Source organism: Calypte anna, chromosome 1 (genome assembly GCF_003957555.1).
Source record: "Calypte anna isolate BGI_N300 chromosome 1, bCalAnn1_v1.p, whole genome shotgun sequence".
NCBI classification, from domain to species: domain Eukaryota; kingdom Metazoa; phylum Chordata; class Aves; order Apodiformes; family Trochilidae; genus Calypte; species Calypte anna.
This window is the reverse complement of record NC_044244.1, coordinates 67,374,233-67,398,254: the sequence shown is the minus strand read 5'-3', so window position 1 is coordinate 67,398,254 and position 24,022 is coordinate 67,374,233. Positions and strand designations below refer to the sequence as shown.

General features: G+C 40.3%; 1 protein-coding gene across 1 annotated transcript in view; it reads right to left on the bottom strand.

The window, feature by feature from the left end:
- Window positions 1-994: 994 nt before the first annotated feature.
- Window positions 995-24,022, bottom strand: part of NAV3 (neuron navigator 3) — a 264,054-nt gene continuing 241,026 nt past the window's right edge. The window contains 12 exon segments of the mRNA XM_030463599.1: window positions 995-1,241; window positions 3,429-3,632; window positions 5,932-6,050; window positions 6,699-6,895; window positions 7,323-7,394; window positions 8,263-8,417; window positions 10,134-10,369; window positions 13,974-14,142; window positions 14,440-14,535; window positions 15,185-15,282; window positions 18,035-18,209; window positions 22,230-22,383. Coding sequence (XP_030319459.1) covers window positions 1,122-1,241; window positions 3,429-3,632; window positions 5,932-6,050; window positions 6,699-6,895; window positions 7,323-7,394; window positions 8,263-8,417; window positions 10,134-10,369; window positions 13,974-14,142; window positions 14,440-14,535; window positions 15,185-15,282; window positions 18,035-18,209; window positions 22,230-22,383 — 1,795 coding nt within the window. The 3' untranslated portion in view covers window positions 995-1,121.

The following is a 24,022-nucleotide window of genomic DNA, read 5'->3' as shown; positions in this document are numbered from 1 at the left end:
AGTGGAATTGGGTTTGGGCTCCTTATGTATTTCTGAGGGTAGGCAGAGCAATTTATTCACAAGATAAAAATATTATATAGCAACTGTTCTTTCTCCTATCCATTTCTTTAAAAAATCATGATATACAGATATGAGGCTACTGTGTTAGGCTGGCATTTTCTCATTAGGAAATGAAGAAAAAAGCAGTGTAAATTACCAATGGTTTAGGAATTAAACCAACTGTAAAACTGTTCTAGAAATCTGTTTTAAGGCAGTGAGACAGCACCATAAGAAATGTTCCTTCTTTCATTGAAAAGGCTCAAACAAATAAAGCCCTAAAAAGCCTTTAATCCGTGTTGACTAGCAATTGGTATAAAACTGTTGTTAAGGAGTGGGCAGGTGGTTAAAAAAGACTTCTGTGGTAAAAACAACTTCATAAAATCTGTAACTTGTGTACTAAAAACTTGATGGAGCGCATCACCATGACCATGGCAGTTAGAATTAAATTGGCACTTATCCAGCATATCACAGTCATGTTTTCTGGTGATTGCACAATACTGTTTGTGCTTTCTGAGTTAGTATCATCTTTGAGTCGTTTTGGAAGGGGCAGTGGATGTACAACACAAACAACACTGCAGTCCTGTGACCAGCACCATGTGGCACAGCGGAGGTTAGTAGAGAATTAGAAGACTGCATTGTTCATACAGTGCCTCAGGGTAAACTAAAAGGGGCAAGGAGTGGGGTAAAGACACAAAAAGAAGTTGTACTGTAAACCTGTATGGAGAAAGAGAGATAGAGAAAGCCAGGAAGAGAGAGAGAGAAGAGAGAGGAAAAAGGAAAAAAAAAAATATTCCAGTTTGGCTAACACTTGTGCAATCTGCTTAGATGCCCTTGGTCTAGGGACCTTTCCAGCTGACAAATGGAGTCTCACTTGGCTCCGTATGTATTGAAATGCCTTGAAATTAAACTAATTCAAGCTTTCCACTTCAATTTTTCTTCCTGACTTTGCAGTTAGGTCTCCTGCCTCCCTACAACACATCGTTCTCACTCAAGGACCTTTGCATGCTGTTTTAATACTGGCAGTGGTCTAGTGGAAACAAATTTTACCATAATCCCCCACCAAGGGGGGGGTTGTCCCTTTTTCAGAGAGTTGACTCGAGGGATGAATCCAAAATGTCATCATGGTGGCTGGTGCTATCACTGTCACAGCTTTGTGCACTCGAATAGTTGGCTGCCTCTTGAAGCCTCATTAGCATATTCATCTGAAAGAAGAAAACAATGTTTACATAATTCATCTCATTTAATGTTGCAGTGACCATGTTAAAATTTAATTAAGCTCCCTTGCTGTATGAGACGTGCTGCTATCTAACTGAGGGCACCATACAGAAGGATTTAGGAAAGGGCAAGGTGTCAGCGATTACTCCTGGCATCCTTTTCATTGCCTCCTGGTCTTTACATAGAAATTTGAATGTCCAAAGAGCCAGAGGGATACAATGATGCTGCCTGATAACTCTCTTTAATTCAGAGGTGAAACTGGCTGCAGCTGCAACACTGGCAGGGGAAGGAAGCCGTATATATCACAGCTGGACATCTGGACCCCTATTTGGAGATAGTGATGCTTCCAGATAATTTTTGGATGGTGTAGACACACTACATTGGAAAAACAACTGAAAACATAATCACACTAACATACCCCCTCTGCAAGAGAGAGACGAGAAGGGAACAAGAGAAGGGTGGACTGAGCCAGCTGCTTCATAAAAGAGTCCCATCTGCTGTCGAGGGGCTGACCTCAGCAGGGGAGCAGCAACAGATCCTCCTACCCAGGAGAGTAGAGCTCCCACATAATTTGAGGATTATTAGAACCTGAAGTTCATCTGAAAAATCATCAAAAGGCAGCATTAAGTCCCAGAGAATCACTTGGATGCTTGACACCTAATTCTGCGTAGCGATCAGGATTTTATTTATAAAACATAGGCTTTTGTCAGCATGCTTAGGGCTGCAAGTCATGTTGACATTGCTTTAGTGTTTTTAAAGGAACAAATGCACTGTCATAACAAAAAATAGGCAATGAAAAATCAAAGAGAAAGAGGTATTCTAGTGTGTTTGCTCAGGAACCCTTACATCTCTAAGGTTTCAACCTGTGCAGCTTGGGAAGTTTTCTCTAGGCATTAAACTGTGTTTAACACTCTGGAATGCTATCAGGTAGTTAGTGCAGAAGGTTTAATAGGTAACCATGTTTGAGAACACAGGATGCACATGGTGGGTTTGCAGCAGAGTCTGCATGTGCAATGTTCTGTTTCCCCAAGCACAATGTCTGTGAGCTCTGCTGCAGACAGGGACAAGCTCTCCTTTCACAGGTTTCAAACTTCTGATGAGCAGTCAGAAACAGATGCTGAAAACAGATGCTGATCACAGTGTGCAGGGAGCAAGGCTGACACTCTACTAAACTTGAGCTGCCCTGGTATTTCCACTTTTCTGGGGGTGATGCATATGTGCTGGAAGCCTGACCAATACACTCACTGGCAACCCAAATCACAGTACCAAACAATGACCCCAAAGCTTGTGGGCTGCAAAGCAGGAGATCAAATGAGGTGATTTTCCACACTTGCTCAGGATGCAAGGTCTGGGCTTGGATACCAAACACTTCATTGAGGCTGAGGAACCAGTTTCTTAGCACTTAAATGAATTCTCCTCTGAGAAACTCTCTTTTATGAGGGCTGCCTGTATTCCTCCAGAAATGCCGAAGTTCTCTAAAATGCTATTTTGAATTGTGATAAAGGCAGTCTATAGAGAAAGCACTGTACAAGAATAGCAGTTAAATATATGCAATTTAATAGTCAGTTATCAGAGAAGTCAACTGTAAACCCAAATATCTGGGATCATATTTATAGAAAATAATAAATGGCATTGAGGGAAATCAACCTCTTACCTTTTAATGCCACCACATTTGCAACTTTTTACATTAAGAATGTCATTCAGTCATCAGTTATCTTGAAATACTCTGAGGAATGGGAGGTTGGCTGTCTAATTTGCATTCCTCCTAAATTCTCTATGATAGACAAATTAGATAATGTAAATTTCTGAGTCCTTCATCTGTAGAATGTAGATGAAGGACTACCCAACCTGGAAAAGTGTTTTTATAATAAACTGATTAATAAGTTGCTGAAGAGCAGTTCCCACCATGATAATGATGAAGACAAGATACATTTCTGGGCAGATGGGAAATGCACACAACTTAGGGACACACTAACATGCCAGTGATACCTGCCCTCCTGCTTCATTTTCCTTTTTTGTTCAGCCTCTTTAATAAATTACAGTTGGATTAATTTTAAAAGCCCATTTTGGAACAGGTGCAAAGTAGATTTTTTTTTTTTCCTTACAGTGAACAATTTAACATGTGACAGAGAAGTGCATTTTGAAAAGCCTTTTCCCCAGAGTTTAAATCTTACCAAGGGATCCCCCTCTGTATCCGTCTGTGGAACATGCTTTGAGGTTGTTCCTTCCTTTGCTGATGCATAACCTTCATAACCAACATCTTCTGGTCTCAGCTGAAGTAATGCTGGCCAGTCATGCTGCAGAGATGCAGAGCTCCATGGATAGGTATCAGCCACCCACTTGGAGGGATCCTCCCAGGGTGCCCTCTTACCATACATCTGCATTATGGATATAACACAGGTAAGTATCCTACAGAGTTTGCAGTACCTGCTGTCAAAGCAGACAGAAGTGATCAAAAAAATCTAAACCACTGAGGTAAAGGGCTTGCTTTCAAATATGCTCAGCACTTGGGTATGGTAAGACATTCAAAAGCCCTTATCTCCATTAGTGCTCCATCAATATGCAAAGGGGCTGCAAGGTGAAAAGCACTCCATAACTAGTGATACGTGTAGGCAGCAGTGGGAGCCACAAACTTTTGATAAAATGAGAAATGAGACCTTTAGGCAATTCACTTAAGGTGTATCAGTGAAATTAAGTCAGACCATTCAAATTAATTGGATTTTTTTGAATGAGGAAATGTCAGTACAGATTGTTCTCTCCAAGCAAAATGGGATGCAGAAGCAGACATCTGTCCCCACCTTAACTTTGAGATCTTTCACAAAGAGAAGAAATTCACAAAGGTTAGGTTTTCCCCTCTAAGAATCACAAAATTCTTATGAATCTGGAAGGAGGACAGAGGAAAGAAGAAAGAGAATGCTTAAACTTTAGGAGGTCTGGTAGCTTCCTCACTAAAATACAGCTTGCTCCACGTTGCTGCTCAGGAGTAACGTGTTAGCTGAGAGCCCCTTGGGTGCTGCATTACAGATGCCCTTTAGCTGAGGCAATGACACACTGGGATGGGGAGCCAGTCATCAGGGCTATCTGTGATTTCTCTTAGCTCAAGCAGCCTCACAGACAATCCAAGCAGCAGTATATTTGTAGGACATATATTCATAGAGAAACTAAATAGCCTGCACTCCTCAAGGCAGTAAAACAGTGAAGGATTTCAGTGCTAAAGCCAGAGAGATGAGATGTGCTTATCAGTGCAACACCTGCTCCCAGGCACTTGCTGAATCCAGAGCTCCAGTTTAGGCAGCCAAGTTCCCTGTATTACAGAGATACTCAGGCTCCTTATGGCCTATACAGAGGCCAGGCTGCTAAAATAAACCTAACCTAAACAAGCCAAAAGGAAATGTTTTCCAGGGAGGTGACAAGCTAACTCCAGGCTGTAGGCAGCACTTCCCCTCAGCTGAGATTAACAGTGATTAAATCTTTTCTGGAATCTGGAGCAAGGCTTGTAAATTCTCTGTCTGACAAGTGAGTTTGCAAAGTACCAGGCTAAAAAGGCATATTCTACCCGTTCCTGGTTCCAGGAACATATAATTATATCATAAAAAAGATTTCTGTTTATTATTAATAATGTTATTCTATGGAAGCCATCCAAAGCAGCTGAAAATTGGAACAGCTCAAGAAGCAACACATTTTCTTCTATATGCTGCCACCTTCTGCTCCAGAACTGAAGTATTAATTTAAGTAGGTACCCTATATACTTGGGAAAATATGAGCATGAAGAGTATCACTGCATTTTTCTAGCTGGTCTAACCAAATGTTGTTAATGTCACCATAGCTCTTTTATCAGATATTTGGCAGGTTTTTTGTACAAGGCATAAACACTCTGTAATTCCCAGAGAGATAAGCAGTTTTAGGAAAGTGTGAGGTATTCAATAGGCTAGATTCTAAACCACCATTGCATCAGTTATCACTACGAGGCAATAAAGAAACCAAAGCTGCTTACACAGTTCTCTGACTAATCTATAACAATGCCCTCTGCTCCATGCAGTAATTTCTTTCAGTGCCATAAAAACTGAGTGTCCACAACGTGTCTTTTCAGAGAACATGGAACTATAGTGCATAAAAGGAAAAGAAAAAATAAGAAAGACGAATAAGAAATGGGGGGGGGGGAAAAGAAAAAGACAAGAATAATTTCAGGATTTGCTGCAAAAATGTGGAATGGTCTGAAATCTTAACTTAGATGGGACATCTCATGGTGCTGATCACAGCAAATCTATTTGTAGCCCTCTTTCTATTAAAGTAGAATAAATTTTAATAGTTCATTAACAATCAATATAATCGCTGCGGACACTTCGCTCTGGAGAGCACAAGGTAGGGGCAACTATGAAGCACTCTGATCTGATAACACTGTTACCAAAGTAAGTACTGCAGGAGGAAATCTTAGCCCACATAATGATAAAAAGAGAAACAAAACTATGGGAAATGCAAGCAATGTAAGATATGAAGGCAAAATAGCTCAGTTTTTAGTAGAGGGCAGAGATAGTTCAAGGCTGGTTTCTCTGATTTCTCCACAGATTTCTTCTTGCAAATGCAACAGCATTCGTAGTTGGATGCATTGATTAAAAGTAGCCTAGAGAAAGCCTAGGAAACTGGTTAGAAGTAATTGCTAGGAAACAAATGACATACCTGAAGTCCTTCTCTCACAGCTTCCAGAAGATAGGGCACCAAGGAATAGTTCCAGAGGTCTGTGAACCATACTCTGGACCCATCAACATCCATAGGGCAAGGAAGGAAGAGGCGGGGACCTGAGATGTCAAGTTGTGCATTAAAAAAAGTAGAACTACAGTATACACTGAAAATAACCTTCTAAGAATCAAAAAAATAGTATCTAAGCAAACAATACTTATGCAGTACTACAATGACAGAGCCATCTCCTCATTATCTCCTGTTATTAAAAATGGAGTAGCATTGCCCTCTCCAGTTCTAGAGCCTTGTGGACACTTAGAAGCTTTATGGGCAAAGCTATGTGACAGGATGATTTATTTGCTAACATAGTTATTCCACTAACAAGCCTTGAGTATGTATCTATCTCCCACCTGTTAGTTTGCTAACTGTCTGTCCAAGTGTTATTATTGCTATAATTATACTACAATGTGAAAGCAGGGAAAGTTACTTACTATGGAGGTGATTTTTTGTAACTCTGACTTTTAAAAATTATGATCATTTACTTGAAAGTCTTGAGAAATGAAGGCAGAAATACCAGGAAATGTATACTGTCTCATTAAGCTTTCTGTTTTAATTTAAGTCTTGCTGGCAGCTAGAGAAATTCCCCACACTGATGTTCTACTTCCCATTAAGAGAAGACAATTTTTAAAAAGATAATATATTCTTTACAAATCTCTCAAATGCTCAACTTCCTTCCTTATTTCAAACCACTTCACCAATGTACTCACCAATTGTTACATCTGAAGAGCTATGCGTTTCCAGGAAGCTGTTGAGATGATGCCACGTTTTGGGAATCCAGTCAATTATTTTGATGAGCTCATTATTGCGTATGTTCCTTTCTATTTCAGTCTCAATCAGTTTCCTTCTCAGATATCTGCCTAAAAAACCTTTAACAGGGTCTGTGTGATTGGCACACAGCACCCACCTGTGTAGAAAGGATAAATGTCAGGCAGCAATGAATAGCAAATGTATAATTTCCTCTTAAACTTACTGATGAGGGTAATGTCATAAGCTTCTGAGTCTCATTAGTCAGGAAGTATAAAACTGCTCCAATAAACCATATTACTCCCAACTGCTACGACACAATCATTAGAGGTTTCCATGTAAGTGCAAGACAATGCTGAAGACTAATGAAATGCAACAATGCATCTTCAGCATCTTGCTAGATGTTGTGGAAATTATCTTGTTTTTTCACTGTTTCCCAACACTATTTGGAGACCCATCAATACAAGAGAGAGATGCAGAAGCTAAAACACTTTACTGTGATGAGACACAAAATCAATTTTTGTTGAAGAACTGGGTTAAGAAACAGCTCTGCAAACACAGCCACAGTAAATAGGGAGTGAATCTACCTGAAATTGTGATGTAGCTCCAGATTTGGTGAAGAGGAAACTCCCTGGTTCATGGTTCCAATAATATAGGGACTGAAAAGAGAAAAGTAGCAGTTTGGTCTTGGGTTTTTTTTTGCTGGCGAATCCTTTCAGATATTCAGGGAAAATTCCAATTTTAAATGTATTGTAGTCTACGGTTTTAGATATTTCTGAGATGCCCTTTTTAAATGGTTATTTTTGTATGACTTCCTTCTCTGCACATTTGTAGTTTACTAATACTCATTTGTAATAAAGAAATAAATAAGGTGAGTCCAACCTCACGTACTTCATAAGCTTAAGAGTTTTAATTTTAGAAGACAGTAAATCTCATTAGGAAGATACAGCATGCAGTCATTTAATGAAGCTAATTTCCTATGATGGCACTTTTGCAGCAGAAATAGCCAATGTTAGAGGCCAGAAAACCAATATTTTTTTTTCTTGTTTGGAAATAAAGGACAGTTGGCAAAAATCATACTTGTGCACTGCTACAGAAAAACTTTAGGAAGTGTAAGTCTGTCAGATACACAGCTGCTTCTGGATGGGCTCAGACATATCCCAAATTCAACTATTATGGACTGTATTTCTTCCTACCGTCTCCTAAGCAGTCCTCATAGTAGTAATGAGTTTGTGTTATGTGAGAGGGTGAAAAGGGTAAGACTCTAATTCAGTCAAGCATTTAATTACATTCTGTGGTACATTTACATTCATATAAGTAATATAAGTCAAATAAGTAAAGGGAAGCAGACACCTAAGTACATGGCTGAAGAGGGTTAAAAAGATTCAAGCATCTAAGGGTCTTGTTGTTGTCAGCCTATGTAGCCTCAGTTTCCACTGGGACATCTAATTTTGTAAAATGACAAACAGCTTTTACCCTTTTAATTGCAAAAGGTGTGTGACAGGGGAGAGATAAGCTGCTACCTACCATTTATTGTATTTACAGTTGAGGAAACCATTGAAGATGTCACTTAGTGAACTGATGTGGTGGAGGTTATCAAGAATGATGACCACAGGGATGTCAGCACCATTGTTGTCAGCACTGCATTGCTCAGCTAGGTTCGCTAGGTACTGTCGCAGATCCTTCAGCAAAATTAACAGAAACCAAACAAAACCCAACACAGAAAATATTAACCCAATTAGACCACAGATGTAATTTCAGTAGAAAAGATTTTCAGAAAGATAAAGAGCCTGCTACAGATCCACTGTGGATCATTCAGCCAGATCAGAACAGGCAGGAAGACTTTCTGAGGGCAACACCGAAGCCACATGTTAGAAAACTCAAAGGCACTAAACACAGGGCCAGTAATTGAAGCATTCATACTCCTGTTTGGTATTTCCACAGAAACCTTCTGGTAAAATATCTTATCTCCAGTGGAAAACAGGTTGCAATAAAATATGCCGTTCTCAATGGGCTAAGATACTGACATGAATTGTTTGACATCCATTTTTATGAGTGTCACATTTATATACTAAAAAATCTCACCCAAATTATCTCACATAATTTAGGCATATCAAACTGCTCCTTCAGATATCTCCTTTCACCACTCTCACAGCAAATCCTCTTGACCTTTTGGAGATACTATATTATACATCATAATGAAGTTTATTGTGTAAATCCTTTTTTTCCTGTCAGAGGTCTGGCTGCCATTTAGTGCTGAAGCAAAAGAGATCTCTCTATAATCAAAAAATTTCATTTTTTCCCCCAAACATTTTATTGCCCTTGAGGGTCTGGGCTATTCAAGTTTTACAGCTACATCTCTAGAGTTACCCAATTTTGCCTTTGTTGGGAATGCTCAGTATTATGGACAAAGTTCCTGTTACTATTTTACTTCCTGGATGAGGCAGAGAAGAATATGATTTTTTTTTTTCTTTTCTTTATTGGCAATGTGCCATCTTTTTCTATCTCAACAAATATTTTTTCAGGTGTCTCTAAGGGAATATAATGGGCTTCCTCTATGGAATAGTACCATCTGTGTCATTCAAGCACTTGCTATTTGACAAGGTTGGTTTTTCTTTTCTACTACAAATTCGAAATAAAGCAGAGGAAAAGGAAAAATAACCCCACCAATACCAGAAAACCACATACAGGCTGCAATTCAACAGATATCCAAAAGCTCCATTATGTTCTGTGCAAATCAGAAAGCTCTGGGCAAAACCTTTCATTTTCTTTTCCCTGGGTACCAAGTGAGGAGTATACCCAAGTGAGGACAGCAAGGGAATAGTATTATCTGTGGCTACCACAGCAGTCATGCTAGAACCTTGATAATCTGAGCTGTGTAAATCACTGTGAATGTGACACGATGTGTGAGGCATTTTTAGTATGGTCAGCTTCCTGACTGATGCACAACAGAAACTGTGGCTGCAGCTCTAGTTATCCAAGTGCTGATTAAGAAGTTGAAACCCAAGACAGTAACTCCAAATTCCCATTCTAAAACCTTTGCTAACAACAGGCTGTTACCATATAATGATAAAAAAACCAAGCTGAACTTGTATTACTTGCTATATATCCACCTTTTCTGATGAAAAAGCTAGAGACCCCCCGATAATTGAATTTACTTAGGAATATGACTATGCATCCATCCTTCATTTCAAGTGAGGGAAAATTCAGACTTCCTTCACTGTGCTTCAATGGTTTCTTTAAAATAGAAAGACCTGTTTGCTGTCCCTCACTGGGATGGGAAACTGACTTTCTTCAGAAAAAATGCTGAGCAACACAACTGTATGTCAGTTAATAGGATCTGCTCTCCATTTTCACTACACATTGAGCAACAGGGTATCTTTTCATGAGTAACTTACCTTTTTTGACTTGTGATCCACGTTAAAAGTTGCAATTGCATCCTCAGTTTTTTTTCTGCCAGATTTGGTTATAATATATTCAGCCAGCCTGTTAGCTAAATAGGTCTTTCCTGTGCCACTGGGTCCTGACAGAATAATCCTGCGATGCTCCATCAGTAAATTAAAGTACCGCTGGGTAATTGGCTTAGGAATTAATGTGTCAAACACAAAACTGTCCAAACTGTTTTCTTCCACTCCTGGAAACAAAAGAAAAGAAAAATGGCCTGTCTTCATCTTTTCTGGTACAGGTGTTGTTTTCCTCAATTCCTTTACTGGCAGGGAATGCTGAAAGGAATAGGAAAGCACACCTGATCAACAGGTGGCTTAGAAGCTGGTGCCATAGGTGGAATTTTGGGTTTTTTGATCATGCAGATGTTTACATGGCACTAGACCTGCTAGCATGGGATGGTGCGGAATTATCCAGGAGAAGGAAGAGGATTTTTGATTAAGAGATGGCAGGGTTCATTGAGAGTGCTTTAAACTAGGTTTGGAAGGGGATAAAACTGTGATGACTAAAGATGAACCTAGGGATGGCATGGTGATGCTGGGGGTGAAATCAAAAGCTCAGCTTATGCAAAGTTGTTGCCCCACTAAGGACAGAGACACTCTGGGCATGTAAGAGGCCAACAGTAAGGCATTTGTACAGATAGATACAAACCCTGCCAAGAAGGCTGCTGTGAAGGGGGCACACCTCTAATGCCTCTGTGCAAACACACAAAGCATGGGGAATAAACAAGACAAATTGCACATGCCTGCCTGCCTGCCCTTCAGGGCTGTGGTGTTATTGGTATCACTGAGACGTGGTGAGACGTGGTATCACTGAGACTCCTTTGACCTGAGTGTGGGGATGGCTGGGTATAAACTGTTTAGGAAGGACAGGAAAGGCAAAAGAGGAGGGGATGTTACCCTCTACATCACTGATCAGCTGGAGCCCATGGAGCTCTGCGTGGGGATGGGTGAGGAGCTGACAGAGACCCTATGGGTCAGGATTAAAGGGAAGTCAGGGGCAAGTGGTACCATAGTGGGGGTCTGCTACAGGCCACCCAACCAGGATGGCCACGTGGATAAAGCCCATTTAGACAGATAAAAGCTGCTTTGCACTCACAAGCCATGGTCCTCATGGGGGACTTCAGTCACCCCAACTGGGTGGAGGGACAACACAGCAAAGCACCAGCACTCCAGGAAGTTGATGCATTGATGACAACTTTCTGCTCCAAATAGTAGAGGAACGAACCAGAAAAAGAGCTTTGTTAGACCTTGATCTCACCGACGGATATGAGATGGAGAGCGAAGTAAAAATTAATGGGAAACCAGGCTGCAGTGACCATGACTGACCAGGATCTGATTAGTAGAGTACAATGGGATAAAGCCCTGGATGGGGAGAGAGCCCAGGAAAGCTGGTCCATTTTCAAGGATCACCTCCTGCATGTCCCAGTGAAGAGGAAGGCAGGCAGGAGTGGCAGGAAGCCAATGTGGATGAGCAAGGAACTCGTGGACACACTTAAGGATAAAAAAAAATGTTTACAGCTGATGGAAGGAAGGACAGATAACCTGGGAGAAGTAAAGAGAAGCAGTCAGAGAAATGAGAGATGAGGTTAGGAGAGCAAAAGCAGAGATAACTGGCAGGAGGGGTTAAGGACAACAGGAAAACTTTCTATAGGTATGTCAATGATAAGAGGAGGACTAGGGAAAGTGTGGGCCCAGTCCAGAAGGAAACAGGACAGCTAGTCACCCAAGATGCAGAGAAGGCAGATACTCAATGACTGCTTTGCTTCTGTCTTCATCAGCAAGGACTCTGGTTACACCCTCCATGTTACAGAAGCCAAAGGCAGGGACTGTGAAAAGGAAGATCCTCCCCCTGTAGATGGAGAGCAGGTTTGAGACCACCTAAAGAACGTAAAGGTGAACAAATCCATGGGAACTGATGGGATTCACCCATAGCTCCTGAGAGAACTGGTGGGTGAAGTTGCAAAGCCACTGTCCTTCATATTCAAAAAGTCATGGCAGTCTGGTGAAGTTTCCTCTGAATGGAAAAGGGGAAATATAACACCCTTTCTCAAAAATTGAAAAAAAAGAAGACCCAGGGAACTAGAGGCCAGTCAGTCTCACCTCTGTGCCTGGCAAGATGATGGAGTAGCTCCTCCTGAAAGCTCTGCTAAGGCAAGCAGGTCACAAAGGGGTGATTGGTGACAGCTTCACTAAGGGCAAGTCCTGCTTGACTAATTTGGTGGCCTTTAGAGTTGTGATCAATGGCTCAGTGTCCAAATAAAGATGTGTGACAAGTGGTGTCCCTCACGGCTCAGTACTCAGACCAGTGCTGTTCAACATCTTTGTCAGTGACATGGACAGTGGAATCAAATGCATGCTCAGCAAGTTTGCTGATGACACCAAACTGTGTGGTGAAGTCACCACGCTGAAGGGAAGGGATGGCATCCAGAGGGACCTTGACAGGCTCAAGAACTGAACTCGTGCAAACTGCATGAAGTTCAGCAAGGCCAAGGGCAAGGTTCAGCAGCTGGGTTGAGGCAATCCCATGCATGAATACAGGTTGGGAGGAGAAAGGATTGAGGGCAGACATGAAGAGAGAGACTTGGGGTTGGTGGTGAACCAGAATCTCAACATGAGCCAGCAGTGTGAGCTTGCAGCCCAGAAAGCCAACTGGGTCCTGGGCTGCATCAAAAGAAGCACAGACAGCCCATTGAGGGAGATGATTCTCCCCCTCTGCTCTGCTCCTGTGAGACTCCACCTGGAGTGCTGTGTCCAGTTCCGGAGTCCCCAGCACAAGAAGGACACAGAGCTCCTGGAACATCTCCAGAGGAGAAGCACAAATGATCAGAGCGGCTGGAGACCTCCCCTGTGAAGACTAAAGAAGCTGAGGTTGTTCAGCCTGGAGAAGAGGAGGCTCTGAGGTGACCTTATAGCAACCTTCCAATATCTGAGAGGGACCTGCAAGAAAACTGGGGTAGGGCTTTTTACATGGGTGTGCAGTGAGACGACAAGGGCAAATGGTTTAAAACTTGAAGAGGAGAGATTTAGGCTAGACATTAGGAAGAATGGAATCTAGAATCTACCCATTCTATGACTGTGTGATTCTAAGGTAGGTATTGGTTTGGTCCAGCACCTGATTGCTTCACTGCCACATGCTCAAAGCAAGGTAAGATTCTTCTACCTAAATTAAATTCCTGTCAAGGGCTTAATTATTGTAGAAATGCTTACATCCTTGCACAAGGGCAAAAAATTAAACAGTGGTAGACACACAAGATGTCTGGGAGAGATAAAATTAAGCAAATGTGAAGAGAAGGCTCAATGAGGCAAAGATGTATGTTTCAGACACTACAGGCAATCATGACAAAAAAAAGGTCAAGGCGACAGCCACAATGGATAGTGGTTGTCTCATCAATGTATGCCTAGTTATTCTGAAGGTCTCTCTCCCCTCCAGTAGCAGATCCCTGTATCTTTTGAACTGTATTGAATTTTTTCCTGCAGAACTTGAAAGGGCATAAATATTTCTTATCATAACCTCTGATTTGGGGTTGTTTTTTTGTGCCAGAAAATTTGTAGAAATCTGTACTTTTCTGTGATCTGGCAGTCAGGCAGAGGAAAACAGAGATATTCATAGTATTCAAATGCCCCACTGTGTTAACAGCCATAAAATGTCATACAGAGTGCTTATGTGATAAATTAGTCCTTGAACTGGAGGCAGAATATAGAAAGGTCAGGTGAAAGGAAAAAAATATGAAGGGATGGGTGACTGCATTGAAAACCTCTACTGTATCTGCAAAAATATTCTTGGTGTTTTACCTTTCAGATTCACAGTGATGACATTATTATCCCCAACCAGATATCCACAAGGCAGCAGTTCAGGTACTTCTAGGCTATGGGCTCTAATTACATCCCCTATACAATAGCTAGCAATGCAGTCAGAGCTTAAACCCAGGCTAGTAGTTGGATCCACTCGAAAAATATATTCCTGAAATTATATGAAAAGACAAGACATATAAATGGTTATTGAACTAAATTATTTTGGAAAAACATTTTGATATAGGTGAGATCACTTGACAGGGAGATTCTTGCAGTCACATTCAACAGAGTACTGTCTACAAACATGAAACAGCAACATTAAGAATGAAGTTTAGTAGTGATGTTAGCTAATTGTCAAAAATCAAAACAAGAAAAAACTTGGCAAGACAACCCAAAGAATGCAGATTTTTTTTTAAGTGAAAAAGAAAACTGAATTAATCCTTGAGCTAATTTTTCACTGTCTTACCTTGAAGAGACGCCTGATTACACCATCTAAAACATCCCATTTTGTTTTTCCACTGACTCCAATTGATCCTATCAGATATACATACGATTTTTGATCCTGCAGAGAGAAATTTTTGAAAATTGGGACTAAAAATGGTGGTAATTAAATTTCCAATCAAGATTCATATTCCCAGTGAAAACAAATACTACTTAGAATATGATGTTACAACTTTGTTAATGATCTCTGTGACAGAAATAAGAATAGATGATACTACTTTGTTGCATATTTATAATGAAGGCCATACAGGATCTGATTTTGCTCTAGGTTGTATCTCTATTTATAAGGAGCTAAACATAAATAAAAGTTGCATTGTGTTTATATTTTTTTAAATGCAGAATATGAATACATGGCAATGCAATTCCAAATTTATAACCTGAACAGCATATTCATAGTTGCACCCTATGGGGTCCAAGGCATAGATCTAATTTATAATGACTTTTAAATGGAGATAGCAAGTCCCAGAACATCCTATTCCTAATTAAATTGAGAGTTAGTAGTGTCTGAGCCACCATGAAGACAGAAGGCTGCTATATGATTTTAGTCTACAGAGTGCTTAACTTTGTTAAGCACAGATGACAAGACCTGGCATATTTACAACAATTACCTTTAATTTCTGCCTTAAAATATAGAAGCAAGTTGAGCTACTGTACTGCACAATTTGCTTGAGCTATAATTATACATCCAGACCTTTGGGTAATGAACTTACCTTGGCTCGACTATAGCCCTTGTTTATAGTGACTAAAATTTTCACACTGTGCCCTTCTTTGTGGAGTGCTCCATCAGTGACATCATCCAACATAATATCTGCAATAAAAGAAGGGAAAGAAAGTGATGAACCTGACAAATCATGTCAGTTATGTTCACATCATCAGTTTGAAATATGTTCAGAGGATTTTTTGGTTGAAAAGAAAGGCTGCAATCAGAATAACTTCCAAACATTTTGATCTGTATTTATTCCTCATTCACCTTTTCTGTTGGAGGGGAAAATAAGGTTCAGTTTGATATTTTTTCAAGCATTATTAGGACCTTTAATCACTAAGAAATGAATCGGGAAACCCTAAGTAAACAAATTCTTGCTTATATTCTTGCCTTTGCTTTTCTTCCTGGAACCTGTTCAGAATTACCATATGTCCATAATTATTGTGTAAAGCCTAAGCTCATATCTTTGGGGACTCATAGCCTTTACAATACTGTAAGAAGAAAAGCAATAAATTCTTGCATTGATACGTTCACTGCTAAGTAAACCAGAATTCTCTTCCCAGCCAATTTCTTTACCTTCTGTACACATGGCATAGTCTTATTTAACCCCACAATACAGGCTGACAAGCAGTATCCATTAGAGAAACCACTTTCCAGCCCTCCAGAGTATGGGACTCCGCACTCACTATTCCTGTAAAAAAAAGTTTCATTTTTCTTGGAGGTAAAGAGTGATTCTGATCTGCTCTGTGCCTGTTTCTACCTCCTTGCTAGCTCCTAAAATGAGGAAGCAGAAGGCCAAGTTTCTGACTGAAGGCTGAGCCTGCCACTTTATGACAAGGGATAAAACTGCTGTCTTCCTCTAGAAGTTCTCTCAGATTCTACTGCTAGACATTTAAACTATCAAAATAGGAGATGTGATGGATTTGCATTTTCTTCAAAGGCCAGCACAGTAATCCTGCCTGTTCTTATTGCGGTGATTGAAGAAAAGCATAAAGTTCATGTCATAGTTTGCACAAGGTCAGATTTCACTCAAGTTAAAAGGTACCAGTAATATTCAATCGCTTGCTCAAAGCAGAAAAGCAAAACCAAAAAAGAATTTGTGAATATGACTTCAATGAACATATTAAAAATAAATCCTCATGTACAATATCTCACAGCTGACAACCTGATCTAGAAATCAGATTCTGCGGCTGTTGAGGTTTCTTTTTGGGTTTTGGTTTTTTTTTTATTTATTTATTGTTATGTTTATTTTGTTTCAGGCAGCCAGTTTTTCTATGCCACCCACACTGAGTGTTTCACTGATATATTTCAGCATACTTGACAAAGCTTAAGAGTTTTCAGAAAGTCATAGTGCATCTGGAGGCAGTTTGCAATATACCTCATCATCCCTTTGAAAATTTTAAATCTCAAATGACCTTTATGTTACCTTTTACATATGAAGTCTTTAGGAATGAGGTGCCAGTCTATGACTGGGAAAAAAATGTCCACTTTCTCCTAAAAGCTCACCCTCTCACTGACACAAGGGTCTATGTCAAAGCTCCCAAGAGGGTCTAATGTCATGGTGCTACTACCTGCCTTAATTAGCTTCTGCTGGGTCTCCTCCTCAGGTGCACTGTGGTGGCTCTGGCTCACTTCTCGTCTCAGCTATCTGTCTTTTCATCAGACAGTACAGACAGTCTGGTACTGATCTTTGTTTGCTCCTTTTTACTCCAGTGACTGACTAAAATATCCATGTCTCTGACCACTGAGACCCTCCCCAGCTTGCCACCCTGTCCTACCTGGAGGTAAGTGGTACAAAGTAGGTGATAAGAAGTGGCACTGGATAGCTTTGGTCATTTCCAGATGACCCCAGCGATCTGGAGACAAAAGGCTCCAGTATGATGAACCAAGCCCTCATTAGCCCTCTGAGCTTAGTTCCCAGTTCTCCTTAATTTCTTATAACCAAAGTAATTACTTTGCATTCTAGAAAAACATTTAGAACCAATATGTCAATCCAAATTATAGTCAGGAAGTTTGGCACATCCCTGGTTGTACTCTTGCCTAGACTCTGTCTGCAATAATTAGCAATTCTCATTGCTTCCAGAGACTGCATTATACTTTCTGTGGAGTCTACAGTAATGAACGTTGCTTTGCTGCTGCTCTGCTCCTGGTTCTAATGTTAGCAACAGCACTTCTGTTCTTGGCTACATTATTAAAACAAGTGTAGAGAGTTTATTATCATAAAGTCTGTGGCATGGAAAATAATCAAATGTTAATGTTCAGGATTCACAGAAGACAATGAGAGTGCTAAATAAGGCAGGCAGGGTTTGGTTCCTATGATAAATGGGAATTTGGTCCAATAGGGTAACTAGCTATACCACATTAAAAAATGTTAGGCATAAAGCTAAATCACACCACCTTCTTCCCCACTTGCAAATACAAAATGAAAACTGAAGGATAAAAGATACGTAAACAAAAAAATAAAGTTTTGTATTCTATACTCATATTTGTCATAAAGGGACACGAGAATGTATCTATACAGTTGTCAAATACACTGCAACAAGTATTATCCTTTTCAAATAAAACTGTAAATTAGCAAAGACTAGTTAGATTACTGACTAGATAGTATCATAGCTAGGAACTAAGCAAACATAATGAACAAGCTTTTATTCAGAACCTGCTAAAAGCTCCATTTTCACAAATGCTGCAACCGTTCTTCCTCCTGTCCACTAGCAAATGTATATCTGAAGTTTACATAAATTATATGAAGGGGTTTTTTTATTTTTAGGTACGCTTCTTACATATGGCCCATTAAGAGGGTAAAAATAATAAATTGCTACTAATTGCTGATGCATGTGTGTGCTAAAATTATGTTTACCTGATGTGACAGATTCTGTCATGTTTAAATTGTTCAGAGAAAGTCCTAGTGACTGCCGTGACGAAGAAGATGATGTGCTGCTTGATGACTCTGACGAGGGCCGGGCAGGCTTCCCAGTATTTCCAGTCTCTGCCTTTAAACGGTCATTTTCAGCTTTCAGGATTTCAATTTCATTCTGCATTCAAAAGAAATCAACATAAAAGCACCACTTATTATTTTCAGAAAAGCACTGGGGGTGGCTATTCTGGTGCTTGCTGTTTGTCTGCAGCAGTTCACTTGCTTACCCCTTTCCCGGCAGTATGTAGCACTACTTATCAGTATAATCCACTCAGTGAAAAGTGGATTGCCATCACCTGTGAAATTAATGTAAATCAAGCCCTACAACCACAATTTAGCTTTTGCCTTGAAAGAATTCCTAAAAAACAAACTTCAAGCTACTGTGTCTATTGTACAGATGACCATAAAACAAGCACATTGAGAATGTTCCCAGTTTTATAAGCTACTTTTTACTGTCAAGTATCTCATGTAAAAGTAATTTGAGAAAGTTTTTGCTAAAATCCTAGCCATGCCAATGTTTCTCAAGTCTCAGAAAATTATTAGTGAGAGTAAATTTTAAGCAGTAACTTCGAGAGGAGAAATGAAATTCAAAATGCACAAATAGAAATAATTCAAGAGTTTCATAACCCTTCTTGCTATCAGATCAGTTTTTGATCAAACATGGGATTGTTCACATAATGGCCAGCAACCCATCTTTGATGAAAACATACAGTGACAGATGAATCTGAACAACTAGGAATTTTTTTTTAGCTAAATCCTCTGTGGTGCCAAGTGATTATTGAATACACAATAATAAAATGAAAACAGCCTGAGAACAGGCTGGTACCAGCTTAATCTAGCTTTCAGTTGATTCATGAAGCACAGTACAAAGCAACTGCTTGTTCTTGCAGATAGTTTTGCATATCAAATTTAATTCTACATTCACTAACACTCCGCTAAAAGTCCTATTCTTTTATGAAGGCTGTTGAGCTACATTATACAAGTAAAAACATATGGCATAGCATCAGAAAAACCCCTGCAGCAGCTAAAGAAAGGTTAGATAACACAGGCAAAGGTGAGGAGACAGTGAAAAGGAAGGGACAAAACAGCAAAACAGTGACAAAGGGAAACACATGAATGCACCAGTTTAGCTCAGGGTTAACATAAGGAACTATAGTGAAATGATCTTCATCTAATTCTGCAATTTTCATCTGCTCTGCAATTTACTCTAATTACACAACTCTTAGCAATTTTCTGATCAGCTGAGTCTTAGATTTGTAAGGTGCTCTGAATAGACACAGTGGCCATACAGTTCCCACCAATCTTACTTTTTGCCCTTACCAGTGCTCATCAAATCTCTAAAAGACCTCAGAGTCTTGCAGTTCTGAGCCAGCTGCCTGACCTTTTTAGAAAACTTTAGAAGTAGTAATTACCAGTGACAGTATCTGAACTAGTTGCCTCTTCCTAGTTTTGCTGAAATTCTAACTTGGGAGACCTGTGACTACAGCAGACCTCTTCCTGGAGAGTGCACCTGGTTTAGGCACTCCTATTTCAGTGTAAGACCATAATCAGCTGATAAGCCTTCAAATCCTGTTCTCCACCACTGCAAATTTCTACATTCTATCCCTTCCAGTTCCTAAAAGATTTTAGTGATTCCAGATCAAATGCTTTACTTATGACTGAACAATCTAAACCCTTATTTACCGACCAGTTCTTGATTATTCTCCCCCTCTGCAGTTAAGTTCAGGAAGAGACCCAATAGCAATTTTATCACCTCTTTGTGTGAGCAGCTAGGAGAATGGCAGGTACCACAGATGCTTAAAGATGTGGCTGAGTGTGCTATAGGCATGGTATAAACAGAGATCTAGAAAAGCCAGGAAGCAAACCAAATCTGGTAGTTATGAAATCAGCCACTGTGGACATCTATAGAAAAGTGCCTATAGATGCACCCAACCTAAGTGCCCAGAACAGAGCAATTTAGCTGTCAAGCCTGGATTACCAAGGGGCAGGATTCAGCTGTGTAAATGTGAATTTAGAGTGTCATCATACATATGGTCTCCATGGGTTCAATGCTAAACATACAAGTCCTTTGCAGATACAAATACCTGAGGATGAAATTAGTAATTGGTTACAGCAGGATTTCATCACCAAGCTCATGCCTAGACATCTAACTGTAGCTGTCCTAGTCTCAACCTGAATTCCCACTCATGGGTTTGGTTCTGTTTAACAAACACAGGTTTCTAGTGCCTTTGAGGATGTGCTAGGTGTCTCACCTGTCATTCTAGAAGGACTTGGATCTGCTGGAGGACCTATGTTATATGGTGTGGATGTTGCAGACACTTTTGGGCACCCAGCATGATGCTATGCACTTGTATGTGGGCAAAAGAGCTGAGTCCTATAAAGCTCAATGCTCCACTGAAGGACACTGTCATTGTTTCTGAGTCCATTCATCCTCATGAGAGTGAAAGTCTTCTAACATAAAAGGTGTTCAGGTAGTATTTTGAGCAGTGTCACAAAATGATGCAGTGAAATTAAAGTGACACTGGATACAATAATTTAATTTGATTTTCATAGAATAATAGAAAGTTAGGGGTTGGAAGGGACCTCAAAAGATTATCAAGTCCAACCCTCCTGCCAGAGCAGGGTCACCTACAGGAGGTCACACAGGAACACATCCAGGGGGCTTTGAATGTCTCCAGGGAAGGAGACTCCACAACCTCCCTGGGCAGCCTGTTCAGTGCTCTGTCTCCCTCACAGTGAAAACATTCTGCCTCATATTTATCTGGAACCACCTGTGCTCCAGTTTATAACCATTGCCCTTGTCCTATTGTTAGTCAACCCTGAGAAAAGCTTGACTCCATCCTCCTGGCACTCGCCCCTTACATATTTATAAACATGTCTGAGGTCGTCCTTCAGTCTCCTCTTCTCCAAGCTGTAGATTCCCAGCTCCCTCAGCCTTTCCTCACAAGGGAGATGTTCCACTCCCTCAGTCATCTTGATTGCTCTGCACTGGACTCTTTCAATCCAGAAGTTCCAGAAGAACCTGGAACTGAGGGGCCCAAAACTGGACACAGTATTCCACCTGTGGCCTCACCAGGGCAGAGTAGAGAGGGAGGAGAACCTCTCTGGATCTACTAACCACCCCCTTCTAATGCACCCCAGGATGCCATTGGCCTTCTTGGCCACAAGGGCACATTGCTGGCTCATGGTCATCCTTCCATCCACCAGCACCCCCAGGTCCCTTTCCTCTGTGCTGCTCTCCAGCAGCTCAGTCCCCAGCCTATACTGGTACCTGGGGTTGTTCTTTCCCAGATGCAAGACTTTACATTTGCCCTTATTTAAATTCATTAAATTTCTCCCTGCCCAACTCTCCAGTAAGTCTAGGTGCCTCTGAATGGCAGCACAGCCTTCTGGGGTGTCAGCCACTCCACCCAGTTTTGTGTCATCAGCAAACTCGCTGACAATACACTCTATTTGCTCACTGAGGTCATCAGTAAATATATTGAATAGTAATGGTCCTGGTTCTGACCCTTGTGGGACTGGAAACAGACTTCCAACTAGACTCCATCCCATTGTCTACAGCTCCCTGGCTTCTGTCCTTCAACCAGCTCTCGATCCACCTCACTACCCTATCAGTCAGTAGTTACCTCAGAACTCTTTCCTGAAGACTGAGAGTGATAATTGCTTCCCTCCAGTTCCTCAGGCACCTCTTCTGTTCCCAATCTCTTACCAAAGATGATGGAGAGCAGCCTGGCAATGACATCAGCCAGCTCCCTCAGCACCCGTGGTTGCATCCCCTCAGGACCCATGGATTTATGGATGTACAGACTCATTACGGGATCTTTACCCCAGTCCTCATCAACCAAGGCAAACTCATCCTTTGCCCTGACTTCCTCAGTAGCCTTAGGGGCCTGAGGTCAGGACATCAGCCTGTCCCTTAATTCTAACCCACAAACTCTCAACTTGCTCCTCATCTACCCCTGGACAGAACTCAAATATATTCAAGTTGCTCTCTTAAGTAAAGAGTGACTCCCCCTCCTTTCCTTGCTGCTCTGTCTTTCCTAAAACAAGACATAACCATCCATGACCACATTCCAAAAGAAATTCCAGGGACACCTTTGGTTTGCACCCCTGTCATCACTTCAGCTACTGCACTGACCTGCATGCGGTTCATGGCTTCCCGAATCTGATCCAGATGATGTGCAGAGCTGAGGGCTTCAAGTCGAATGTCTGTTAATTTTAGCTCTTTCTCCCTCAGCTCACTCTTTAGCTGAAGAATAATTTCAGCTTCTGCCTCTGTGCATTCACAGATCCTGAAGAGGAGTAGGAAACATGCAGGGATTAAACGAAGGTTCGCCCCCCGAAGTAGTGTCATTGATAAGTATCAAAGTACAGAAAACATTTGCTGCTAGTGATACCTTTGAGTGAAGATAGAACCTTATCAAAGAAATATGAAAAAGCCCAAACTGCAAATTAAAAAGGGAAAAAAAAATCCCTCACCAGATGAAATGATAGCTTGATTTTTACCTCTCATTTAGTTAGATAGTTCACCATGGTAAGTTAACAACTTTTCAGAATTTTTTTTTTTTTTTTAGTGTATATCACCCATTGCTTTTACTTTGATTTTATATCTGCATCACTTTTTTGGTATGATTTTTCTAGGTAGCACTGTATTTTGTTTATGCTGTTACACTAAGAAATATTTTCAGTGAATCCACTAAATGCTATTTGCTCTTTATTACTGTCACTACAAATATTTAATATTTGCAGACCAATTCAACTATGAAAAATATAATTTTATAACAACAAGTGTTATTATTGTGATTATCACTACAAATATACAAGCAAGAAACAGAGGTCAACTTTTAACTGCCAGAATGCATGCAGATGCATTTTGGGGAAGAAGATGCAGCACTCTCCAGGTCAGCAGCTGGGTGTACAACTCCATGCCCCACACTCAATTTTACCGGGATCTATGCTTGTAGACCACGTGACCATTTTCCCTTTTCTTTGGTGCCCAGACTACAGATGACCTGCATACACATGTATTGAACAGATGGAAGAAAGTAAAGGTAATGGTTTAGAATGAGACTCAGGTCAAGAAATTATAGAAAGAAAGAAGAAGCAAAGGGGAGATGAAGTTCACGGCAAATTAAAAAAATAGAGTAAACTGAAGAAGGAAAAGAATGAATATAAAAAGTAAAATTAATAAAGACATACACTAGGATTTTTTTCCAAATATTATGACACAGTTCTTGGCATGATATGCTTATGCTAATCAAGTAACTACAGCAATTTCTCTTGCATGTATGTATTATCTCATATAACAACTTGGTCAACTAGGAAGTCACATATCTAGTTGCTGGTTGTTTTCTTTTTGGCTTTTTTTTGCCCTACATCCTGAAAAGGGATGGACAGAATGACCTTGGCAGGCCAGTGTCTAGACTGTTAAGATAAGTAAGAACGGAAGCAGAAAATATGAACGGAATTTTTTTTTGGAGATTCCAGAGCTCTTCAACACTGAGCTCCTACAATTACAAAATTACATAAGGAGCTAAGCCTTCATCAAAAGGAAGAAAAGCAAAAGATGAGTTAGCATTCATGAGAAGCCACAGACAGAGTATCAGAAGCCTGATCAGACAAAGGTTCAAAGTACTTAGAAAGAAAAAAGCATTACTCTTTCTTTTTTGATACAATCTTAGGATTTTTAAATCAATGGGTTGCTTTTGGCAGGACTAAGTTGTGATTTTTTAACAGAGGCTGCTGACAAATATAAAAAGTCTTGGAGAATTTCCAGAATGTGAGAAAAGAAAAGCATTTATTGTGAATGTGTTTCTTTTGTGGAAAGATTTGCTGCCAAATTCCTAAACCTAGTACATAAAAAATCATTAAAGTCTATAAAAAGTTAATAATAAAAGCCCCTAACCTAATGCAGTGAAACTTTAAAATAAA